The sequence below is a fragment of the Macrobrachium nipponense genome, chromosome 14 (assembly GCF_015104395.2).
Source record: "Macrobrachium nipponense isolate FS-2020 chromosome 14, ASM1510439v2, whole genome shotgun sequence".
Lineage (NCBI taxonomy): Eukaryota > Metazoa > Arthropoda > Malacostraca > Decapoda > Palaemonidae > Macrobrachium > Macrobrachium nipponense.
This window is the reverse complement of record NC_087207.1, coordinates 47729930-47756410: the sequence shown is the minus strand read 5'-3', so window position 1 is coordinate 47756410 and position 26481 is coordinate 47729930. Positions and strand designations below refer to the sequence as shown.

Genomic DNA, 26481 nt, shown 5'->3' with positions numbered 1-26481 from the left:
ATATAAAACGTGATGCTATGTATAAATTAAGTTTTTTTGCCACGAAGGAAAAAATAAAAAGCGAGATAGCCGAGTACTTTCGGTCCCGTTTGGACCCTTTACTTAAGGCAAACTGATTTTACAAAGGACAACATAGTCAAAAGAAGGCTTAATTTTACTTTTTACTTTCCTGTTCCCACTGCTGAGCTGCTTCGTCTCCTTTTTCTCCAAGTCCTTTCAGGCGGAGCACTCTACCTGAATTCACCTGAAATTCCTGAAAAAATTCCTGGCGGAACAAGTGTTACCCAAATCATTGCTACCATACCGCATAAGAAGATACGATCAACATCCTTTAAACGAATTTTCTTCAATTATATTAAAACGTCACATTGCTGCCGCGAAAATGGAGGAAAAGGAGAAATTTAAAGAACTGGAAAAAGCCCGACGTAACTTCAAAACTACAGACACTTTGATTAGAAAACTGGACAGAAAATTAAACAACCTTATCAACGACAGTGATTGGACCAACAATGCTAGAAGTGATTGTGTGGTGAATTTATCGAGCAAACAAATAAGTGATAATGCAGTGCGTGCATTAGGCTTTGGGTTGTCTTTCTTCATTTGTAACAAACCCTCAGCTTTATCAATAGCGACATCTCTATATAAGTTTGAAAAATACTGTGACCTACCACAAAATCATTTAGACATTATCAGAGGCATGACTTATAGTGCTACGCATGCCTATCATGAAAATAACTTCTCCGCTCGCTACAGAAAAAGTTTAAAAGAATTGAAGAATGATAATAGCTTACACATTACCAAGGCTGATAAATCCAATAGTTTAGTGCTTCTTGACAAAACTGACTTCATATCACGCATGCATACTTTACTAGAGGATGAAATAACTTACAAAAATCTCGCAAAAAATCCGTTAGACCAAGTGATAAAAAACTTTAATATCAATATCAAACAAATTCTTAAAGATAAAAAAAAGAACTTTTGTGTAAGTTAACTGTAAAGTGTCCCTCATTACCTTATTTATATGGCCTAGTCAAAACTCAAAAGGAAAACAAACCTATGCGCCCAATTATTAGTACTGTAGGATCAATTGCTTAAAAGCTATCTAAATATCTTACTAAATTGTTATCCCCGCTACTAGGAACTGTATCTAATTCATACATCCGGAATTCTCTTGATCTTGTGGAAAAATTAAATAAACATTGTACTAAACCCTAGCGATATCTTTGTTCAGTTTTTGATGTATGTTCTTTGTTTACAAAAGTCCTTATTGACTCTGTGCTAGAATATTTAAGTAATGAACTTGTACTGCATGAATTGCCTATGTCCGTTAGTCACATAATTTCCTTGATTCCAATTTTATGTATTTGTTGATTGCAGATTTATTTTAATGGAGAATATTACCTACAAATAAATTTGGTATAGGCCATGGGTTAACCCTTTATCACCTCTCCTTTCAAACTCATATATGGAACAAATTTTTTTTTTGAGGAGACAACACCATCCCGAATATCACACTTGTCCCTTAACAAAATGGGTACCGATATGTCGATGATATCTAGTAGTCTTTACCTGTTGGTATCGATGTAAATTGATTTACTGTCTAAATTGAATAATTTAGTGCCATCCATAAAATTCCCTGTTGAAATCGAAAATAACAATGTCATCCCTTTCCTAGATGTATTAATACATAGAGAATCTTTCCAATGCAAATTCAGTATTTATAGAAAACCCACAAATAATTTAACATATGTACATTTTTATTCTGGCCACCATCTGAATATCAAAATTTAAATTTTTTCTTTTATGTTCCTACGCGCTTTGCGTATCACGAGTCCATAATATCTTGACCAAGAAATAGAATACATAAAAAAGATAGGAAATGATCTCTGCTACCCACCTTATTTAATTGATTTATGTTATCAAAAAGCTCACAAAAAGTTTTATAGTGTTGCTATTAATGAAAAAGAAATGCCTAAAAATGCACTTAGCTTACCTTATTTTCGTGGATTTGAAACCATAAAATCAGTATTTAAATCGTTTAATGTTAATGTAGTGTTCTCTTATAACAATACCATTAAAGATATGCTAATTAAGAATAGTCCCATAACAAATAACAACATCATTTACAAAATTCCTTGTAAGGATTGCACATCATTTTACGTTAGTCAATCAAGTAAAAATTTATGTTAACGTATTAAGCAGTAATAATGTATTCAGGTTAGAACAGCCCAGACTTCAAATTCACTGTTTATCCATCTGAGTGAAAAATCTCATTGATTAATTGGGGTGATACCTCGGTAATTGCTGAATCTAATGATTATGTTTCAAGAATTTACTGGAATCGGCGATTATACAAATCACCAATAAAAACAACCTAAATCTTAGTCTGGGAATGTACCATTTGGACCCATATATTTGTAAGATGTTTATGAAGAACCTTAAAATAAATGAACAACTAATAACTTAGTCCCACATGTATATAGTTATTATTTCTTTCTCTCTCTCTCTCTCTCTCTCTCTCTCTCTCTCTCTCTCTCTCTCTCTCTCTCTCTCTCTCTCTCTCTCTCTCTCTCTCTCTCTCTTTCGATATTTTTCTCCCTCTTTCTCTTGCTCGATATATATATTTATATTTTCTTTCGTCTTTTCATTATTAATAAAATAATTTTTTGGGAAAATTTGTGTAAATTTCATGATATTAAATTGTATTGCTTCCGTGTTTTTTCAAAATGTACTGTTTTCTGGAAGAATAAACTTGTTTACCTTGGCGTGTGTCCCCCAAGGTGTGCTACCCTCAGGGCGTTTCCTTTCCCTTTCTGTAGAGTGAAATCGCCCTTATTGCTAATCTTGTAGTGTCAGTTTGGATATTAAGCCTTCTTTTGACTATGTTGTCCTCTGTAAAATCAGTTTTTGCCTTTAAGGAAAGGGTCCAGGAACAGGACCGAAGTACTCGGCTATCTCGCATTTTCATTTTTTCCTTCGTGGCAAAAAAACCAAAACCAATTATTTAGACATACATATATATATATATATAATATATATATATAATATATATATATATATATATGTGTGTGTGTGTGTGTGTGTGTGTGTGTGTGTGTGTGTGTGGGATGTTTAATAGTTTATTTATGCACAACTACATGTTAATCGCGGAGATATCCGTTTTTGCAGGTTGAAAACAAAGGAGAAAAGCGGAGTATTTAAACAACTATTATTTATGGATAGGTGAACAAGCTAACGACACGTTCCATGCATCCATTTGCTGGTCCAGTGATCCCTCATAAATCCATTGATTTGAAATCACACGCGAGTTAGATTTTGGCGGCTGAAATTTCGTAACCCGTACAAGGGATGTTTTGACTTCTGAACGTCGACATTCTTGCCTTTGCAAGCCTAGCCCAGGTAACTCTTATTATTATTATTATTTTTTTTTTTTTTTTTTCTTTTTTGCTCTATCACAGTCCTCCAATTCGACTGGGTGGTATTTTATAGTGTGGGGTTTCGGGTTGCATCCTGCCTCCTTAGGAGTCCATCACTTTTCTTACTATGTGCCCCGTTTCTAGGATCACACTCTTCTGCATGAGTCCTGGAGCTACTTCAGCCTCTAGTGCTCCTATGATTATAGGTACAATTTCCACTGGCATATCCCATATCCTTCTTATTTCTATTTTCAGATCTTGATACTTATCCAATTTTCCCTCTCTTTCTCTTCTTAGGAACAGGACCTGGCATCATCAAAAGTTTTACTTGCTGGAACTTTGTCTTTGAAGGAAGAGTATTGAAAGTTCCTCATCGGACAGGTGCTCGTAGAATTTGATAAGTATGTAAAGTGCTTTTCAAAGAAATTTTTGTAACAGTTTCCTATTGTTCCCAATTGTTTGAACGACGTTTTATTGGAAGTAGTGGGCGAGTTGAGAAACTTTCCTGGTAAATATAGAAAAAGAATTCTATTGTTGTTTTATTGTGATCTCAAAATAATGACGTGCCCAGAAGAGACAATAGTAAGAATGATAATTAGAGAAGTTGAGAATTATTAAAACTAGTATTATAGGATGTCAAGGTTTCTGTGACAAGAAACGGCCTATAAATTTTAATAGTTTTATTCTTATCTATTTATCTGCTTATTAATTTTTTTCCCATTTTTTCATAAGAGTGATCTCATCTTCCTATATTTCCCTTTACTTCCTCTTTCTTTTTCCTAACACCTTAATATTCTTTGGAAGATGAATTTCGCTATGGTGGGATTGTTCCAAATGGATAGGTTTCATCAACTAACATATTTCAGATAAAGCGACGAATAATTTTACAGATAAGCATTTATCACTATCACAAACTCGGTCTACAGAACCCATGTTTTCCCCTCAGTCGCTCCTCACTCCCTCCTCAAACCCTCACCGAACCGCTCCCCCCTCTTCCCAAAAAATAAATTTAGAAAAGTACACCTACCTTTTCCGTGGATAAATGAAGAGAATCTAACGTAAATGTTAATATGACATTTTCAGTTCCCCAAATAATTTTTTTTTATTTTTGGAGTTTCCAGACTTTTTTTTTTAGAGTAATTGATAATTGGTAATTAGATGCGACCTCGAGCCATTTAGCTGCTTTCTTCTTGACTTTGTCAATCAACGTCACGTCTAGTCTATTTGTCTATTTGCACGTATCACCCTATCTGTTCTGATACCATAGTCCCAGAGGATCTTTGCCTGATCGTTTTCTATCACTCCCTCAGGTTGGTGCTCGTACCACTTATTACTGCAAGGTAGCTGATGTTTCTTGCACAGGGTCATTGGAGGGCTTTTGCCACTGAATCATGCCTCTTTTTGTACTAGTTCTGTGCAAGTGCCGGGCATTCGCTTGCTATGTGGTTTATGGTTTCATTTTTCGTATTGCACTTCCTATATATGGGAGAGATGTTATTATCGTCTATCGTTATTTGAAAATATCTGGTTCTTAGGGCATGATCTTGTGCCGCTGTTATCAATCCTTCAGTTTCCTTCTTTAGCTCTCCCATCTGTAGCCATCGACATGTGTCATCGCTGGCTAGTTCTTTAGTCTGTCTATTATTATTATTATTATTATTATTATTATTATTATTATTATTATTATTATCAATTCAGAAGACGAGCCCTATTCATTTGGAACAAACCCTCAGGGGTTATTGACTTGATATTCAGGTTTTCAAAGAATATGTTGCTCTTTTGAAAAAAGTATCTGAAGATGAAAGTAAATACAGAAAGCAGAGATAAAATAGTAAAAAGGAAAGAATAAATTAAAGAAAACTGAAGTAAAATATGAATGTTTTTTCTCACTCCCGAAATAAGCTCTTACTCTTAATTTTAAGCTCCCAGAACTGTTATTAGACTGAACTTGTCATTACTGCTTTGTCCCAAGACAATTCTTGTATTTCGAGCAATTATTGAAACTGCTCCCGTTACAGGCTCCTTTTTCGAGTCTGAACAACTTAACTACCCATCTATAGACTACAGAATTTCATACTAAATACATCTGACAAAACTTATTTGGACATGTTAATACCGCAACTACCTTGCGAATGAAATTTTTACAGCATTGTTAGACGTCGGTGAATGAAGGCATATAGCATAACAACGATTTGTTAAGTTTGTTTGATAAGGTTCTAGAAATGGAAGCGTTAAGTGTAGATCCCAAATTTGTTTTAACAGCTAATCATCTCAAGACAAATATAAAGGCCAGGGACCTTAGGGCTTTGATGTGAAATAATTAGATAAAAGCTGAAACTTTGCAGTAATGTAGAGATATGTGATATGAACAACATATCAAAAGTTGCATGGCCTCCCGCGCTTGCATTAGCCGCCATATTGGAAATAGCTTAAAATTGAAATATCTCGTAAAATAATGCTTATATCAAAAAACATCACTGAGTATTAGTTGTTCAAAACTTATATTTCTTAACGGGTATGAGTGTTTGTTTTTAGGAAAATTAAGGTATTTTTATATGAAATAAAATAGTGAAACTAATCCTATAGTGCCATGTAAAAAAAAAAAATCCACAAAAATATTGGTCTGTATGCCCAAATGTTTCCAAACAAAAGTTATGGAAAGACTCATCTATTTGTCAAATATACATACAAGTTTGTACATATCCAGAAAAATAAAGTAGTTATCAATGTAAATATAAAGAAAATTAACATAGGAAATGGTCAGACAAACAAATCAAAGATAAACTATTGTATTCGTAATGAAAAGATAACCATACTTAGCTAGCGTTCCACGCAATTACTGAAGAGTAATGTCTTTTTATACATTGTTGCACTAATAAGCTAGGACGTGAAGGACCTGTTTATTTTAAATCTATAGGTAATAAACAAGCCAGGAAAGTACTCATGAGAGTAATTAGAATTGAATCCATACAAATTCTTGATCATATGTAAGTACCACACAAACTGAGCATAGTGCAATTTCAAAATAAATCTTATATCATCTTACAACTCAACTCATCTTCCTCCTTAAATAGTTGTGCATCTTCACACCCAACTCCTGTGACTGCATGGAGGAACAACAGATGTTGACAATTGTGTCCCAGATTATCTTGAAGTTTGCCAATGTCATATGCCTTGTTGAGATTTTGGACTTTACCAGGTTTAATGTAAAGTATTTTCGTGGAGGGATTAGAAAAGAATACAATGTAGTACAAGTAACCCTGTGTCATCTCACACTACTGCAACTTAATGTCCTGTATCTCCTATAGACAAAGCAGTTTGGAAAATTGGTATATATGCATTAACGTCAGCTTGGTTGTGACAGAGCATCAACTACGTATGGGAAGGGGAAAAAGAAGTCATTTAATAAGGAAGTCATTTAATATCTTGAAGAATAGCCAAGACATGTGTGACACAGTCTTTATTTAATAACACAGCATCATCAAAGACGAAGTGGCCAAAGCTGGCGAAGCTTTCCTGTTCGGAACAGTGAACGCTGACAGATGTCAAACCTTGGATACTTATCGCTTTCATTAATAAAAAAGCACAGTAGCAAAAGAGTGAGTCAAATCTACATTTAATCTCTCTACATTGCCACCGACAAGTGATGCAGCTTGCTTGCACTCGTTTAGGGTGTTCTTGCACTACAAAATTGGCATGGCAACCATCTCTCTCCAGTCGAATGGGGATGAGAATCTTACGGAAGTAGACTGCAATCAATACCTTTAATTAATCCTCCAGCTCCAGATGAACTGTTACACTTAGTCAGCTGTAATTGCCATAAAGGTTGTCGGATAGTGAGATGATAAAAAATATATTTTGAAATTACACGTATGCTCAGTTTGTGTGGTATTTAAATATGATTAAAACTTGTAATAAATTTAATTTTAATTACTCTCATTAGTACCTTCATGGAATAATCATTGCCTATATATCTTAAACAAAGATGTAGTCATTCACGTGCATGTGCGTTTCATTTTGCATATTTGTTTGTTTTCTCTATTAAAATATTTTTCCAATCTTTTTAGTTTATGATTCAGATGTTTGAATAACAGAATATTTACTACACAAGATATCTTGTATACAAGATATTTGTGTGATATAGGTCATATATATATAAAAAAAACTCATAGTTTCAGATGCATCCTATGGGATTATGCAATTTCCGAGCTTATTAGTAGACATAGTGCAACAATCTATAAAAAGACATTACTATTCAGTAATTGAGTGGAACGCTAGCAAAGTATGGTTACCTTTTAATTATAAAAACAAAAGTTACAGTTTGATTTGTTTGTCTGACCATTTCCCATATTGATTCTATGTTTATTTACAGCGATAACTTTTAAAAAACAGAGAATTTTTCTATAACTTTTGTTTCGAAACATTTGGTCGTACAGAACATCAGTTCTATGGAAATTGTTTTTGAAAATATAACTATAGGATTAGCGTTGGTATCATAGTATCTGATTAAATCTAAGATGCCTTAATTTTGTAAAACGAACTACTCATTCCTATTAAAAGTAAGTTTTGAACAACTGTTACTCAGTTATGTTTTTTATACATGTATAAATTTTAAGCGAATCCTAATATAGCGGCTATTTTGATGTTGTTTATGTCACATATCTATACATTTGTGCAAAGTTTCAGCTTTCATCTAATTATTGAACGAAAACCATGTACCCTATTTTTGCATAACGCTCCTGGGCTAAATGGAGACTCAAAGGTGAATGAGCGTTGCAACGATCACACTAAATTTGTGCGGCACTAAGGTGATGCTCTCCTTACCATTTTGTGAAAGTTTAAATCTGAAAATGTTGCTGATAACACCTTCTGTTATAATTTTCTGTTGAGAGTTCTAGATCAGAAACTTCGTGGTTTCTCAAAGGTTTGTAAAACTGGATGATTATTTACAATCCACTTCAGCTACAGCCTTCTCTAAAACAGCAAAGTGAAAAGGATATGAATATTATATTATACTCACCAGCCAAAGTAAGCTGGCATTCTTTTATGTTAATTAATAATAACTAGTATGAACAAACAACATCATTTGTTAGTGAGAATATTCATTTGCTTCTTACAAACACCTGAGGGTTCGGTGTAGGTCGAAAACGGCCTCTCTCTTAGATATTCCTCCTTCCCTCCTCCTTCATATCCGGTCATTCACGCAACCATCTTCCTCTCATTTCCTCAGAGCCTTCGAAAGTTCTTTCCTCCCTCCCCGTCTCTCTTTTCCCTTCGTTGTTCCTCAGTCTGCCCTAAAGAAAGTGTCCTTCTGATATCAGAAAACGAGAGAAATCTTTTGAGCCACTATCGCTCGAGAGGTAAAGAGGATGACGGGATTCCTCGAAAATGCTGTTAACTGGAGAAGGCGAATAGAGTTGGAAGATCTTTTTTCTTTGTAAAGCAAACAGAAAATAAATTGACAATATAACTGACCAAAGTTATTGCTAAGGATGTATGTTGAGGATGTATATTGCAGAACGCAATTTGTTTGGAGCGGTTAGAATTTTATATGGTAAAAGAGGAGACTGTTTCGCATAAAATCAGTTCTAGGAAAAGGTTGTGTTATGCCATTAGGGCTATTTTATATCTTTTTGTTTATAGTGACGGGAGAAGCCATTAAGAGAACAACTGAGGATTTGGAGACGAAAGGGAATCAATGCATGGAATGACCGTGATTTAGGGTTGGATGGTACGGACAAGCCGGAGAGACTAGTGGTAGAATCAAGAGTTTTTTTTTTTTTTTTTTTTTTTTTTTTTTTTTTTTTTATAAGTCGAATAAATCGAGAAAATAGAAAATGAATGTGAACAAAACTAAAACCCTACAAGTGAATGGAAACCATGGAAACTGAGTAATGGGTGTTGCAATTAAGGTTCAAAAGATGTACCTGATTGGCTCACGAAGATATTTGAGAGTAATTGTGAAGGATGATTTTCCTATGAAAGAGCAACGAAAAATGGTTATACTAGAAATGATTGTTCAGACTTCGTTCCTTTTCAGAAATGAAGTCTAGATATTGAATGGGAATGTGAGGAATATTTTTAAAACCTCTGTGATATAATGTTTTCATGGCACAGGGAAAATAGGTTTGAAACGTGACAAACGACGAAATGGTAAAAGTTTATCGTAGGCGAAAATACATAGTTGATCAGACTGATTGGACTACGTTTGGCAGAAAGCAGAGAACGGAGATTAACTGACAATTAGTGAAAGAAGATTCATAAGTTGCAGGAAAAGAGCATGCAGTATTTGGAAGGATGAGAGATGGCCCGAGAAAGCGGTTGCTGAGTGGTGTGCATGAAGCAATAGAAGGACCCCAAAGTCCAAGAAACGGCCGACTGTCTTCAATGTGGGCATTAGTGGTGCTCTGCGGTTTGTGTAGGGGAGGTCGAAACTCAGTTGAGGAATGAGCAGAGTTGTGAGTTTTCCGTATCAAGTCCTTCTTGATTTAGTAGATAAAGAAAAAAATAATTGTGACAGGAGCTTTTCTTATATTTTCTCTTACGATACGCCCTATTAGAAGAAACGGATTATTATTATTATTATTATTATTATTATTATTATTATTATTATTATTATTATTATTATTATTATTATTATTAATTATTATTATACAAATAGAGCAAGTATTCATAAAGAGAAATGCCATATGGGCTTTAACTAAAAAAGAATCTTATATGATACAGAGATCAAATGTGATATGAAGAAAAAAGAAAAAGGAGAGAATATTACCGTTAAATTATATATGAATTAATGCAAAGCCAAAAATCAAGCAAACGAAATCGCAATAAATAAAAGAACAATTCAAGTCGGAAAAATAAAGGCAATCCAAAAGCATCGTGTTCAGTTTGTTTTTAATCTATTAAATGAAAGAACAGAATGCGGATGATGGCGCTTTGCTCAGCAGCTCTGGTCCCTGAAGAATAATGTTACAGCCGATAGCATAAATTTCTAGTTCATTTAAGAAGGGTAAAGAAAGAATGATTGTATGGATGATGGTCAAACTAGTATATGAAACTGTTTAAAAAAATAAAAACCCCACAGTATGGTAAGTAAATAACATCTTTATGAGAGGCAAAAAAGATCTAAGGCATCTAGTATTCTAGTATATGTGCAAATGCAAGGAAAACCCACACACTAGAATATAACAACCTTTCGGACAGCATTAGACATGTTTTTACGCGCTGCATAATAGAGCATCTAGGAATCCAAGTTAGCACAAAGAGTAGTTACATTTTCATAATAATTTTGTATTTAGGAATCTGAAGCACCTCATCTTTTTATTAGGATAACCAGTTGTACAAATTTGAAATACTTATCTAAGTTTGAAGGTGTGTTTCAGGTAAAAATAAATGAATAAATAAACAAAATAAATAAACAAAATCGGATCTGGTATTCACATAAAAACACCCAGCTCTTAAGAGTTAACCCGTACTGAATAACAAGTGCTATTTGTGACCCTTAAGGAGTAGGGAATGACAGAGATGCGGAGTCCTCCTTTTTATTTGTAGAGTTTTATAGGTTGAGAAACATGAAAGGAAAGCACGAAAATGTTTATATGAAAACTGCCAAAGGCTTCACGGTAGGCCAATTCTACTCCAGGATAAATTAATAGGGATTGGTGGGAAATGTATACAAAAGAAAATAAAATGCTAAACAGAACTAACGACTATCATTTTCAAAATTACTTACAGATAAGAGACTGATTCATATATTTATGTAGAATATGTTAAATAAAGGCCAAAGCCAAGCGCTAGTACGTATGAAGTCATTCAGCGCTGAAACGGAAATTGAGATTAAAAAGGTTTGATAAGGTGTAACAGGAGGAAAACCTCCCCGTTGCCCCTATGAATCAGGTATGAAATGGGTTGGAGATCGGAGCCGAAGGGACGTTGCAAAGAACCTTAAGTAATGCCGGCAGTTCCGTCATTGCACCTCATGCAGTGCAATGACGGCACTATCCCCAATGGGATACCCATTTATTAATTGCATTAAAAGATGTAAATATATATAAAGAAAATCATATAATAGCTCATTTAACACTGAAATGGAATCACTTATACTTCTGAGGAAGCCCGTACATCACACATCTTCTAATGATCCTGTGTTTGATATTTAATCTATATCTAACAAGTTATCACTGAGAGCCGAAGCAATGAAACATAAAACTATCGTTGAATATCACTTACACCCAACATAAAAGTTTATGAAAAGAATAAGTTTTTCAAGGAGTTCAAATATGGCGAATTTGACAATACCTAATTTTGTGGGACACATTTGTCGGTTTGAATAAAATTAGGCTACACAGTCTTGTTTACAGTCTAAGAAAGATCTCAATAGTTTTAAGGCGCCTAAAGCAAATACTAATTATGCTGTAGCCTTAGGCTAAGGCAATGGTCAAGTTTCAGGCAAAGAAGCAGGGCAAACCCCCCAAAAAACTATTTTAATTTCAGGAAATCTAATAAGAGAGCTAATGGTAGGTTTTGCATATTTTCAGACACATCATCAAGCCATTTCATTACAGATCATGAATATATTACACTTTTACATATCTTTGTACTTTACATGCTTATCTAACTTTGTTAGATTTTCGTTCCTTTCTGCATAACATTATTTAATTCTGGGAAAGCTTGCTCTGCAATATGATGTCCTTTGAGACTTGTCCAAGGTAAATGCTTGGTAATAATAATGTAATAATGATGCTCAAGGTAGTTTCTTAATTAACAAGATGATGAGAATATTTCTTTTCCCGCTGATTCTTTAACATGAAAGCAATTTTGACCTTTTAGATATTCCTTCTTCTGGACTTCGTTCGCTGATTTTACTATTTTCCTGTCTCTCTCTCTCTCTCTCTCTCTCTCTCTCTCTCTCTCTCTCTCTCTCTCTCTCGTCATTCCCATTCCTTCCAAATGTGTTACTGATTTCAGTTAGCTGACCAAGCCCAGACTTATCCTCCGAAGGGGATTTTCCATAAACGACATTCCCAGTTTCCCCCGGCCACTAAAAGGTAACCCCTTCAGTGTATTTCACAAGTACCAAAGACAGAGAAATTCAGACCCTTTGAGTCTTTACTCGCATTCCACACTGAATATTTCAGTTTCCGTGATCTTCAGCTAATCAAACAGGGAATTTACGGGTACAAAAGGGCATCATGGAAAATTCACAGTAAATATTGAAATTCAGGAGACTTCCCTAAAAAATTCACATTCCTTTTCTCTGGGATCATATACTCTAACTTCCATTTAATCTATTTGTGATGTCTTATGGACGCTTCACAATAACGTATCAAACACATGTAATGACAGTCTATAAAAAAGGGGTTACGAAATTGCAAGCAGAAAGATTTTAACTTTTACTTATCAACTTGCATCTTTTACTGTTACGAATACCAATATGGGATAAGGCATGCTTTGGAAAACATCTAGTTTTTATTCATTTATTTATTTCCTTTAACTGCACCAAGAAAAAACAAATAATGAATAGATAAATAGATAATAAATAGAGAGACTGGTCCCAAGGGGCATTGCTATTATTATGGTTACTATTATTTTATTATTAATATTATCGAGCGTGAGGCCACCTTCATATTGAACAAAATGGATAGTTCACCATTATAATTATCTTTCTACATCAAAGAACAATTTCATATAAGATACTAAAAAGACCATTCTGAGAACAGGCTTCGTCTCAAGTAAAAAATAAAATAGACGAAGGAGAAATAGGGTAAAATGCAGATGAAAATTTAAAAGACTAGAAATAAACAAAGCATAAAACGAGTATATGCCATAAACAAAATAAAAAGCAAAGTGCTTTCAAATAGTATTACAGCCTCTCTAAAGTTAAGCATCATCAGTATTTCTGTTGTTAATCAGTAGATTGTTTCATAGGTTTGAAGCGAAGGGATTAGAGAACGTCTAAGTAATGATACTGAACACTGGTGGCACCTAAACATGACATGGTTGATCATGCTCTACAAACGAGGAGCACCGAAAAATAACAGAGGGATAGATGATAAAGACGATAGTAGTTTCCCTTAGAGCTATAACGAATTACCTGAAGCTTAAGGCACCAGTACCATCACCTCTCTAGATTTAGGATGCCCTAATAACAATGATTAAATTTCTGACATTATGTGTTTGAAGTGCTGTGACAGTCATTCTAGATTTTATCAAATATTTAGATTTGCTGAGTACACTGCCACCAATCCATGACGAACCACGAAACGACAGCATATAGAACGGCAACCCTGAGCATAAATATGTTAGTTCCTGCTCATGCAATTTGAAACGCTTACAGATCCATTTGGAATCACTGTAAAGCCTAACAGCCACTTGATTCAGAAAATGGAAGAGCAAGTTACTGCAACAACAGTACCATCATCTGCATTCTATACCAGCTTATTTTCAAGGACTGCAATCTGCATCAAAAACTTGCATCGACAACATCTCTCAGCTACGAGTCACTTAATAAACCGTAAATGAGTATGTATCCTCCAGTACTTTATTCAGGATGTTAATCAAGTAGAAGAAGACTTTGTGTCGACTAGATAAATATTCAATATAAACTCAACCTTCATCATCACAAGCCCCTGTTGTTTTCTGGACTTATAGTACTGTACATTTCAGGGCCGTGTCTAATACGTTTTCGTTGATAAAATCTTTCCAAAGCATCGGATATGGATCATATTTTGGAAATAACTATTTGAAGTCACCGCCTAATTGGCAAAAATATGCACCGATGTCTAATGTTGATAATTACGGCACTTATTGGAGTAAATCACAGAAATTTCAATGGAAACTTAGCTAAATTTAGTAAGCACCCAGAGGGAGGCTAGTGAAACGTCATTACTGAAGACCCTCCCACTCATTTATACCGTAGTATGACGTACTTTACTAGACACCCCGCCCATATATTTTAGGAATGAAGACTCAGATGTTGGTAGTAGTAGTAATAGTAGTAGTATATGGGATTCTTGTTTTGTCTCACACACACAAACACCTACACTACTCTCTCTCTCTCTCTCTCTCTCTCTCTCTCTCTCTCTCTCTCTCTCTCTCTCTCATCTTTCCGAGGAATCATGTGTTTTAAGTAAAGTACAATAATGGAATGGACATAAAATGAGAATATTAATTCAGTAATACAGTTCCGTGACGCTATTCACGTTTCTTTTAACTATTTTCTCTAAAAATCCTTATTTCCATTTTTATGGATGGATCAAAGGAACAGTCGCTAGTTGGCTGACATGAAGAAGAATACAACTAAAAGTATTCTGTCAGTGAAATTTCTTTCTGGTATTCTTATCTCAGATGTATCTTAGCTGGAAATCTTGCTGTTATGAATGTTTAAATATTGACAGTCAAAACAGACAATAATGGCATTTGTATTAAGGGAAAATACACATTTCTCTCTCCATTCTATTACAGCGGTAGTTACTGCTCATGTTTGCTTGAGTGTCTGGGGCTTAAGAGAATATTTATACTTCTCAGAACATGTACTCTGCACCCAGGTTACGGTATTGCTTTCACTCAAAATTTAAACATTTCATTATAACTGCACTCAAAATCATTATGTTAGAAGATTCAGGTTTTATATTGCAAAGACAAACCTCTTCGTTAAGAAATAGTTGGCGCAACTATCATCTATCTTACTTCTTAGTCTTCAGTGTCAACAATCTCTACTAACAAACTACGTAATAGTTAATTATATTTTTTTCTGTTAGCTCTCTTGGATTTCAACAGTAAAGCTATAATTCGGTTTTTACCTCGATCGCGGCTTGATATTGAATACAAATTACTTTTCCACCCCTGAATAATTACTGCCGCAGCTGTTAATTGTCAAAGATAACATTGTTGAAACACTAAGTCCTTCGCACACCTTTTGTAGTTGTGGCTCATTAAGAATTTTGAAAGAAAACTTCATCAATTCTTTGTCCTTAAACCACACAAGGAAAAACGTATTGGAACAAATGTATCAGAAGATTTGTTACATCATGTAAATGACTATCTGACAAAAATCTAAATGACATTCCCATCCAGTAGCAACAAATAATGCTGTTATCGAACAATGATGATGATGTTAAAATCATTTTAAATATTAATTACTTAAACAGACATAACAACAGTAGTAAAAAATAGATATTTCAGAGGAATCTTGCCAGAAATGCGCTAATGTATCTGTGGTACACTAACGAATTATAGAAAAACAAGCCTTCCTTCATTAATCTGTGGAGTCATTAATTTAGCTCTCCATCGTAGTCACAAGTCAAGGCGGAAATACGTGAACTTGAAATGATAAATCTTTACACGACAGCCAGTGCCGTTCACTTTTTAAGTTGAACCGTAAATTGTCTTCATTTCTCACGTTTATTCCTTTATTGGGACAAAATGAAATTTTTTTTTACCTCAAAGTTCGAATGATTCTTTTTAATCTAATTTTTACTCGCTATTTTACCTTTAATATTTGTTATTTTTCTTTTCTGCGTATATCATTAAAAATTACAACAATACAGCTTCAAAACGTTACCATTGTAGTTGTAATTGTGCAACAGGCGAAAAAATTATTGTTTTAATATATTACTCTACGCAAGTATTTTTCCACTTTGGAGTATAATCATTTTAGTTTTTGGCTGCCATCAACTCATGATTTTGGCCTGACCTTTTATTTCATTTCGTGAAAATGCTACAAAATGTTACAATAATTCACCTTTTCTCAGCAAGAAAACTAAGAACCATAATTACAAGTAAATATCCACCCTTCAAGTTGATGAAAATTAGCTTGAAAAGTTTCAGGTACTTGTGATGTCCTCACAGATTCAGATATTTAGAGCCAAAGGCAATAAAGAATTTAGGTCCTGATTGTTTCAAGTCGATTTTGGTGTTGTCTTTGATTCGATTCACCAGTAACTTCGTAACTTACGTATTTCAAAGCACGTACTCAGTCTCATTAGCAGATTTTTGTGTGACTGGTTATAATGACTCATCTCTCCTTTTATTTCACAGGATGGCGTACTGGCAATTTTGTTAGTTTTAGTCTTATCCCAAGATCTGACTGTTTGCTATAGAATATATGAATTGATCCAATATACAGATAATAATATATTTTATACAGTTATTATAATAATATATTTTATACAGTTATTGTCTTTCCCAACACGTAAAATAAAGTTATTGCTTGCTTTGGCAGAAATCTATAATGAATTAATATTGGTGTAGACATTGAGGTGCGAGGCGAACTCCAAAAAACTAACATTTTTTTTTTTTTATTAGCCAATGAAATTCGGTGCTACTTCTCCGGATTTGTGTACGTAACACTGTATTCAACCAATCCGAATATCGAAGAAAACCGAATATTACTAACGACTCCAGGTCTTCTTTTTGTTTTACCAGCAAACCAGGATGAATTCATTTTTGACAGAGACGATAACATTAGTGAATATGAAACCAGAAATAACTTTGAACATATTTTAATGAATGTCGTGCTATAATTGGAAAGACAATTCAGTTACATACACACTTATCAATTACAATATGTTCATAACAGAAAAAGTCCACTGTAATTATTGCTCCCCTTTTGCGAGTTCTTCAGGTCAACGACAGAATGTTAGAGAAATATTCATTGCAACCATTAAATAAATATTTCATGGTAACAAAACAATTTCTCGTTCGAATATTTTTTATTTTCATATATAGCTTAAAATTCTTCAAAGTTCATAACATGGAAAATTATTTCATGTTACAAACATATCCCAGGTTTATATATAGGAAATTTACACGCTTTGAGTAACAATACTATTATTATTATTATTATTATTATTATTATTATTATTATTATTATTATTATTATTATTATTATTATTATTATTATTATTATTATTATTATTATTATTATTATTATTATTCTAAAGGGTCCACAATAATATAAAGTGTTAAGAGTCCGTGTATAATTTTTAAGATTTTACAAAAAGCTTTCGAACCCTTCCCTGGGTTCTTCTTCAGTCCAAAATAATTTTGGACTGAAGATGAACCCAGGGAAGGGTTCGAATGCTTTTTGTAGTCTTAAAAATTATACGCGGACTCTTAACACTGTATTATTGTGGACCCTCTAGAACATTATATATACTCTCGCAATAAAGAGTTTTTCCCTATTATTATTATTATTATTATTATTATTATTATTATTATTATTATTATTATTATTATTATTATTATTATTATTGAAGTAGACTAAACCTATTCACATGGAACAAGCCCACATGGCCCATTGACTTGAAACACAAGCTTCCAAAGATTATGGTGTTCATTAAAGACAAAATCGTCTGTTTCTGTCCTTGGGCGGACGACAGCCAGGTAATCCCAACCCCCCACCATGACGTCACTCATGTTACCAACTGTACTAGTCAGCGGCTAGGAAGAATCAAGAGGAAGTAAATGATAAATAAAAAAAAAGGAATACCCTTTAATAGAAAGAAAAAAATCAATACATTAGAGAGTTGATGTTACTTGAACAATTTTTAAGAGGAACTCCTGTTGATGTACAGAGATATTTGTTTGAAAGAGAAGTCACAACTTTGCAGAGAGCTACTACTCTGGCTGAGAATTTTGGTCTGTTAAAGCCATTTAAAAGGGGAAACAATTCCAGGAGATCACGACATACATCACCTTGTAAATCATTGCAGAATTCACCACATAATAGTCCTGGCCGGAGTAAAAATAAAGGCCAAGGGAAGGACTATGCTGGAAGTAATAATAGTACTGTTGTGAAATGTTATTTTTGTGGTGAGGTTGGACATATTCGCAGAAATTGTCCTGAACGGCTTAAAAACAAAGAAAAGACAGGGAGTGTAGCTTGTTCTCTCCCGAGAATGTGTAGGTATGGTAAAGAAAAGTCTCCTCTGGTTAGAGAGGAATTTAAACCTTTCTGTTTTAAAGGAAAACTTTGTGTTCCAGATGCAAGTTCCAATGGAATCTCTGTCAGGATAGTACGAGATACGGGTTCGTCGCACAGCTTGGTGGTCAGAGATGCAGTTCCTGGGATAGAGAATTGTATGACTCAAGATAGTGTAATTCTGAAGAGCATTGGTGGACTGACTACAGTACCCAGAGCAAAGTTGCATGTGGATTGTAATTTGTATACAGGGAATACTGTTGTAGGAGTTGTTGATTCATTACCTATACCTAACATTGATTTTCTATTAGGAAATGATATCGCTTGGTGCCAGAGTGATTCCAGATCCTGTTTGTTGTGGATACTCCTCTGATTGAAAATCCAGTGAAGGACCTAGAAGAGAAAGCCATGTTTCAGTCATGTGTCGTTGAACACAGCCTGAGGACTTTGGATACTGCAAAGAATTTGATTTGTACGGATGCTGTTCATGCTGATGTCGCAGCAGGTGATGTAGTAGAGGAGCTAGAGCAGAGAAACTCTCCTCTGATAGAAGACAAGGTAGATAAAGTCAGCAATGAAAATGACTGTAAGCCAGACAACGCTATTGTGGAGGTTTGTGAATCTTCTTTACTAGAGTGTAATATTTTGGATTCAGAGTTTCATAATCTGTTTGAAATGAAGGACTTTGATATTAGAGATGCTCAAGCTAATGATCATTCTTTACAACAAATGTATAATGAAGCTGTTTCAGAGAGTGAAATCGCTACGGAAGCGACTTGCTATTATTTAAAGACAGGAATACTGATGAGAAAGTACAGAGCTCTTTCTACTCCTGCTAATGCTTCATGGGACGTGAAGTACCAATTAGTTGTACCTTTAGGATTGAGAGAAGAAATAATCCGGATTGCCCATGTGAATACATCTGCCCATCTTGGAGTGAAGAAGACCACACTCAATATTCTGCAATATTTTTATTGGCCTGGAATAAGAGAAGATGTAAAGAAATTTTGTAAAGTATGTGATACTTGTCAAAAGGTAGGTAAACCTAATCAGCCTATAAAGCCAGTACCTTTATCTCCACAGATTGTATGTAGTGTTCCATTCGAGAAAGTTATTTTGGATTGTGTTGGTCCATTGCCTAAGTCTAAGAAACAAAACCAGTATTTGATGACTGTTATGTGCAGTAGCATAAGGTATCCAGATGCTGTACCTTTGCGTAATATTTCTGCTAAAACATTAATTCCTCATCTAGTTAAGATTTTCACCCAATATGGAATACCTAGGATTGTCCAGACCGATCGTGGAACTAATTTTACGTCTACATTATTTCAGGAAGTAATGAAAGTAATGGGTATTAAACATTCTATGTCCACAGTATATCATCCTCAAAGTCAAGGTTGTCTTGAAAGATTTCACCAGACGCTAAAAGCAGGATTGACTAAGTTTTGTGAAGAAACTGGCAAAGACTGGGAGGAAGGATTGCCGTTTGTTTTATATGCTGTGAGGAATGCTCATCAGGAAAGTCTTGGATCCTCTCCCGCCGAATTACTTTATGGAAGACAAATTAGAGGACCACTTAAAGTATTATACGACACTTGGTTAGACTATAGTGAAGGTGTCAGTTTGGGAGAATATGCAACTAAGTTAAGAGAAAAACTTGAGTATTCACGTAAGTTCGCCCATCAACATTTGTTTAAAGCTCAGCATTCTATGAAGAAAAACTTTGATAGTAAAGCAGAGAAGAGAGAATTTAAAGTAGGAGATAGAGTTTTGATGTTAACTCCTATGAAGAAAACCTTTGAAAGCAGATATGAAGGACCATTTACTGTGATGAGTAAAAATCAGAATGTATATGAAATATCTACTCCAGGTAAAAGGAGAGATCGGAAAATAGTACATATAAACAGATTAAAACTTTATTCTGATAAGGAGAAAACTGAAGAAAGTATTGCCGTTGCTAGCTTGGTTCTTGTTGACAAGTCTTCTGATCAAGTATCTGATAACCATCTTATAAAAACAGATGTTCGATTATCCAATTCTGACACTATTAACCACCTGAAATCTAAATTACATCATTTAACCCCTCTTCAATTGCAGGATATAGAAAGGTTGTTGGAATCTTTCCCAGCGATTTGTGGAGACATACCAACACAAACTAGTCTTGTGGAAGTTGAGATACAGCTTAAGGTCGACTCAGTTCCAGTTAAGAGCGCTCCGTACCGAGTATCTCCATATAAGAAGAACATCATGAAAAAAGAGGTAGATTTACTTGCTAGAACATGGTTTTGGCCGAAGCCAGCCATAGTCCATGGTCCTCTCCATGTGTACTAGTAGGAAAATCAGACGGTACATATCGGTTATGCACAGATTATCGTCAGGTAAACCAACTTACTGTTTCTGATTGCTATCCGTTACCCAGAATTGACGATCTTATTGACATGGTAAGCTCATCGAAATTTATATCTCGAATAGATCTTCTTAAAGGTTACTATCAACTACCATTGTCAGAATCCTCAAAACCCATAACTGCGTTTGTAACCCCAAGTGGACTTTTTCAATACAAAGTGTTACCTTTTGGATTAAAGAATGCTACAGCTATATTTCAGAGGCTCATGAATGATGTTTTGAAGGATTTACCAAATGTTGCAGTATACTTGGATGACATTATTGTTTTTACAGATACTTGGGATAGCCACTTAGAGACGTTAAGGAAGGTATTCGCTCGGTTGAAAGCTGCAAACCTCACCCTGAATTTGGTTATGCCCGAATTCAGTATCTTGGATACGTTGTTGGGAGTGGAGAAGTCGCACCCGTTAATGCCAAGGTGAACGCCATCTTAACAGTGAAGGAACCTACCTGTCGGAAGGAAGTTCAACGCTTCCTGGGGATGGTGGGGTACTACAGAAGATTCTGCACGAATTTCTCGGAACTTGTTTTTCCATTGACTGATCTGACAAGCAGCAAGAAAAAGTTCCAGTGGACTTCAGAGTGCCAGGAGGCATTCGACAAAGCTAAGACTTTGTTAGTCTCAAGCCCAATTCTCAAATCTCCTGATTTTGGAAGTCCGTTTATCCTTGAAGTGGATGCCAGTGAGATTGGAGCAGGAGCAGTTCTTCTGCAGAGAAGCCAAGATTCCTTATTACATCCAGTGATGTACAGCTCTTAGTTTACTTTTGGCTTTGGAGAAGTTTGATACTTATCTTCATTCGTCCCCATACACTATTGAAGTGTATACTGATCATCAACCGCTTACGTTCTTGCAGAGAATGAAGACTAAGAATAAGAGACTGACGAGATGGTGGTTATCTTTACAAGATTATGATCTACATGTGAGTCACATCAAGGGAAAGGATAATTTGCGTGCAGATTTTTTATCCAGGCATCCTGTAATGTAAAATGGTAAATATTTGTCCTTGGTATATTATGAATTGTAATTTTTGTTTATCCTCATTGGTTATAATGATGATTTTAAGGAGGGAGGTATGTTACAACTTTATTTATTTGTATTAGTTTTTGCTTGAGATGCGATGATCAACCAATAGATGGCGGCGTAGGTTGGATCAGGAAGTGTGATGTTTTTGTATTTATCCTCCTTGGTTTTCTATCAAGTGTAAAGTTCTGTTGTTTTGATCCTTTCAAAAGTTTACTTGGCTACTTAGTTTCGTACGTATCAGTGTGTCTCCTGGAATTGTAGTGACAATAAGTGGAGTATATTAACTAATATTACGAAAGAGTGCAAAGTCATATTATTAATATGGGTAAAGTATTGATTCTCTTATATTGTTCTTTTATGTACGTGACTTAGCCATCTGAAGTGTTTTCTCTGTATTAAGTGAGTACGAGTTATTCTAGTATTTTTTCGCTATAATGAGTTTATTGATATATTATGTATTTCTTTGTGTAAAGAGTGTTAATACTCGGTTTATTACATCCCGTGATTTCTCTACTGTAAATGTTTATTGGGTTTCGGTAATGTTAAATTAATTATTAAATAATAATAATTATATTAATTTTTAACGGTGTTTGAATAATTGCCTTGGGTAAGCAAAATATTTACGTTTCCCTATCTAATAACTTAAGAGTATTAGAAGCAGATCGTAACAATAGACAGATCAAAATGTATCAGAATGCAAAAAGAATAGTATTAGGGTAGTAATGCATTGCATTTTTGCTTGAACTTCTAAAGTTCCAATTCCATGACATCCTCTCAGACGCTGTTCCACAGTCCAATGGTGTGAGGAATAAAGAACCTCTAGAGCAAAGAAGTGCAACAGCGAGGCACATTTACTGCATATTGGTGCTACTTGCTGTTCCGTGGATCTGGTTGCTCTCGACAAATAAAGGGGATCAAGGATCGAAAGTGTAAGATCTGTTGAAATACAACTTACTAAAAAGTGACAAACCGGAGACCATCCGTCGATGGTCCAAGTCATAACTGCTACTATTAGGAAATAGAAACCTACCACCACGACCAACTCTATCTACAAGGAATGTTGTGAAAAGTAGTGTGAATTTACAGTCAATTTACAACTGCATCATCAAAATGATAAAATGGGATATGGGTGACTATTCAGCAATCATATTCTCAACGGAACTTACCCTAGCGTCCATAAATAATAATAGTTTCTTATTCCCATATCTTTCCTACAATGTAATATTTACGCATGTATTTCTAATCAACCGAGCTATAGCTTGATAAAAGAAAAATAAGTATGACTTTTAAGAAGAATTTCACATATTATCATTGCAAGTTTTCCAATTATTTTGTAGTCTGACCATCGCCCGCTTCAATTATAATTAGCTTCTTACAATAACACACGAACGGCTACTTATGTATCTTTGAAGCCATATATTTTGATTTATAAACAGCGGTAATCAGATTGCTAGATTGCTACAAAGACCGTTGCTTTATATTCTTCCACAGTCTATTGCTAAATTCTCTAAAGCCTTTCATCACGGATTTTCTTTTTCCATTTCCATTTTATATTTTTATTGATTATCTTATAAACTCACATTTTTATGCAAAAGGTGCAATAGGGACAGTTCGTCCTTTCCACATCATGTTTGGTTAGTTTTCCTCTTGTAAAGATATACTATATGCAATATAATGTATTCTCATTGTGTGGGGGTTTCATCTCTGTGGATATTTTTATTTTCACATATGGTTCTAAACAGAACAGGTACTTGAAATTTGTTGTTTTAATTCATTGCTGTTTTTTTTAACCGTGCATCTCCTGTTAATTTTACCTTGAACAATTCCCCGCTTCAAACGGAAATGCTTCCAAGCCCTAATTCTTCCTAAAAATCATGTATTAAACTTGGACCGTTCAAGTCGGCCGGACAACAAGAGAAATAAGGAATTTTATTCAAAGAAGCAAGACCTTAATTTACTTCACTCAATTTAAAGCTGCAGAGAATGAACTGGCTTTAATATCATTTCTTTAATGAGTATATAAGAACATAAGATGTTATTCCAAGATTTCATTCGAAATGACAGCAAAATCTCTTTTAGTGAATATCTCAAAGTAAGTTCACTACACAGAAGAAATCCATATATTGGGTTTCGTATATCCGTGATTTTTTTTTTACTACTGAATACTTGCAAAGATTGTTTACGAAGTAAATCGTAACTTGTTTTCTTTTATCTCCCATGCGTTGGGCCCCTCAGCTATTTTATGAGCATAATAAAAACACCATTAGTTTCTTTTACAGATTTTAACTCATTCGCAGGCAAATCTAATTCCCTCGTCTGTTTTTATTTTAGGTATCATCTTTGATTCATACTTGACAAATATTGAGCAGAAATATTCCAGCAAAAACTCAAATAAAAGATTCATAAAAAGTATAATTTAAAAATACTGATAAAAAAAAAACAATTAAAAATACTGATAAAGAAACAATTAAAAATAATGATAACGAGACAAATAAACAGAACATATTTCATTTTTATTTTTAAAAGTGATTATGTTTTCGGTTTCAGAATCTTGAGGCTGCCCAAGCTATTATGTAAAACTGAATCTAACTTCAGATATGGAAGGGTCTACCAGCTACGGTGTTGATTGATCCAATTTGGACGAAAATTAACATTCCTTGCCCACGGAGATTAAGTACGATTTACGTAATTGATCGCTTATCCAATTACCCGCACTCTGTGAAGTGCTCTTTAATTCAGCCTTTCTCATGTTTGGTTTTTTACAATCTAAACAGTAATTAAAGAAATTAAAAGTTTTTGTAGCAAACTCATCTAATATTTAATTCCCAACTTTTCTTAAACACCTAAAATTCTCACAATAACTTCTCATTTCATCGCCCTGTGCCCTTACCTTGAGCGGTGGACCATTTTATATCAAATAAATGGAATAAATATTCATTTATTGACAGTCCTTTCTTCAATCTCTTCTTGAACCCCATCAGCCACTTGACTCCCTGACCGAAATTGACTCTAAAGATTTTCTCTTTTTAATATCACAAGTTTCTTTCAGCCGGGCTGAAAAAATATAAGGAGGGAGAGAGAGAGAGAGAGAGAGAGAGAGAGAGAGAGAGAGAGAGAGCATAAAATTAGGTATGGACGTTCCAGTATCAGATATAATCAGTCCAAGTGTGTGTGTGTGTGTGTGTGTGTGTGTGTGTGTGTGTGTGTGTGTGTTTGGAAATTAGAGGTTGGTCGATGAGTGAATGCCCGAATACAGTAGAGGAGGGAGGGAGGAATATTCTACAAAGCTCATACTTTTCGTTTGTAGAAGTCGTTAAATATAAGGATGAAATGAAAAACCGGAATAACTAACGTCAACAACGGCAAAAATTTCTCGATGATTCAAATTTTACCCACATTTTAACTTGGCTGTCTCTTGATTAACCAGGAACCATCCATTAAGTTTACTTTAGAATTAGAAAAAGACACTTGCCTCCCTTTTTAGACCTTTTAATACAAAGAGAACCATTTCAATGTCCAAAAGCTTATGTCCATTTCTATACAGGCCATCATCCTAATGTGAAAATATAAATTTATTCTATGTTTTTACGAGGATTGCGCATTGCCAGTCTCCAGATTTGGATCAAGAAATCGAATGCTTAAAAAAATAGGGATAGATTTATGTTATCATTCACATGTACTAGATATTTGTTATAACGAAGCCCACAAAAAGTTTTATATTGAAATAACATGGAGAAAGAAACCTCTGACAGAATTCTTAGCTTGCCGTATTTTAGTGGCTTTGAAAACATAAAATCATTGTTAAAATCTTTTAATGTCAATCTCGTTTTTTAAATAACATACTTAAAGGAATGTTAATAAAAATAAAAAATAGCCCTGCGGAAAACAGTAACGTAATATATAAAATAAAATATCAGCCAATCAAAGATAGGATTAGAAGTACAATTAAACAGTATAGGTTTCCTGTCTAATATGGGCAAACATCCACTGCTACATTCATTCATTGAAGTGAAAAATTTAATAAATTGGACTGAAAGTTCAGTGACTGCCAAATCGAATAATTTCACTTCATGAAATCCAACAGCTTTCGTCTTTACTAAGACATTGTCAAGGAGCGAATGAAATGCAGTTGGAAAGAAAGTTACCAGGTAAACAAAAGGATCATGAATACCAGCTGGTTAATTGTCAAAAGGGTAAAAATCAAAGAGATCATCCAGGATTATCGAATATCACACGATCACAAACTTGAACATAGATTTAACCCTAAAAAAAACTACAACGTACCCATATAAAAGTCCAAAACATGTAAAAACTGAATATGTTAATTTTGTGCTTATATTTATCTACAACCTTTTTCATTATGAAGGCATTAAGTTTAAATGAACCGAGACTTAAATTTAGAACACTTCCATTATTTGACTTGATGAAACAAGATTCAATGATATTACTTTTAACTGACTCATTACATGGGAACAAAGCTCTTGCTGGACTCCAGTAAATAGGATTATCTAAATCTCTCATATGTACAAATAATGCATTCGATATTTGCCCAGTTCTCACAGAATATTAGTACTGTTTGATTCGTTGTGAAAGAGATTTTCCGGCTTGTCCGTAATATACTTTATCACACTTTATACAATGAATTTTATATATAGCCGGGAGCCGATCTTTAGGAGGATTTTTCTTATTACTTAACGATTGGCATTAAT

The 26481-nt window shown here is 34.4% G+C and overlaps 1 protein-coding gene across 1 annotated transcript; it reads left to right on the top strand.

The window, feature by feature from the left end:
• Positions 1–9713: 9713 nt before the first annotated feature.
• On the top strand, positions 9714–19838 carry LOC135226216 (uncharacterized). Its single transcript, XM_064265659.1, has 4 exons — positions 9714–9828; positions 18402–18547; positions 18685–19374; positions 19715–19838. Exons 1-4 carry the CDS (start codon positions 9714–9716, stop codon positions 19763–19765), a joined length of 1002 nt encoding a protein of 333 aa, XP_064121729.1. The 3' UTR covers positions 19766–19838.
• The last annotated feature ends 6643 nt before the right edge of the window (positions 19839–26481 follow it).

What these genes read in the sequence shown, in the direction of transcription:
- LOC135226216 (XM_064265659.1), top strand. Translation starts at nt 9,714, where the DNA reads ATGAGAGATGGCCCGAGAAAGCGGTTGCTGAGTGGTGTGCATGAAGCA. An exon ending in GGCATTAGTGGTGCTCTGCG is followed by an intron (nt 9,829 to 18,401) that starts GTTTGTGTAGGG and finishes TTTGTGTTCCAG; the next exon opens with ATGCAAGTTCCAATGGAATC. An exon ending in GCATTGGTGGACTGACTACA is followed by an intron (nt 18,548 to 18,684) that starts GTACCCAGAGCA and finishes GAGTGATTCCAG; the next exon opens with ATCCTGTTTGTTGTGGATAC.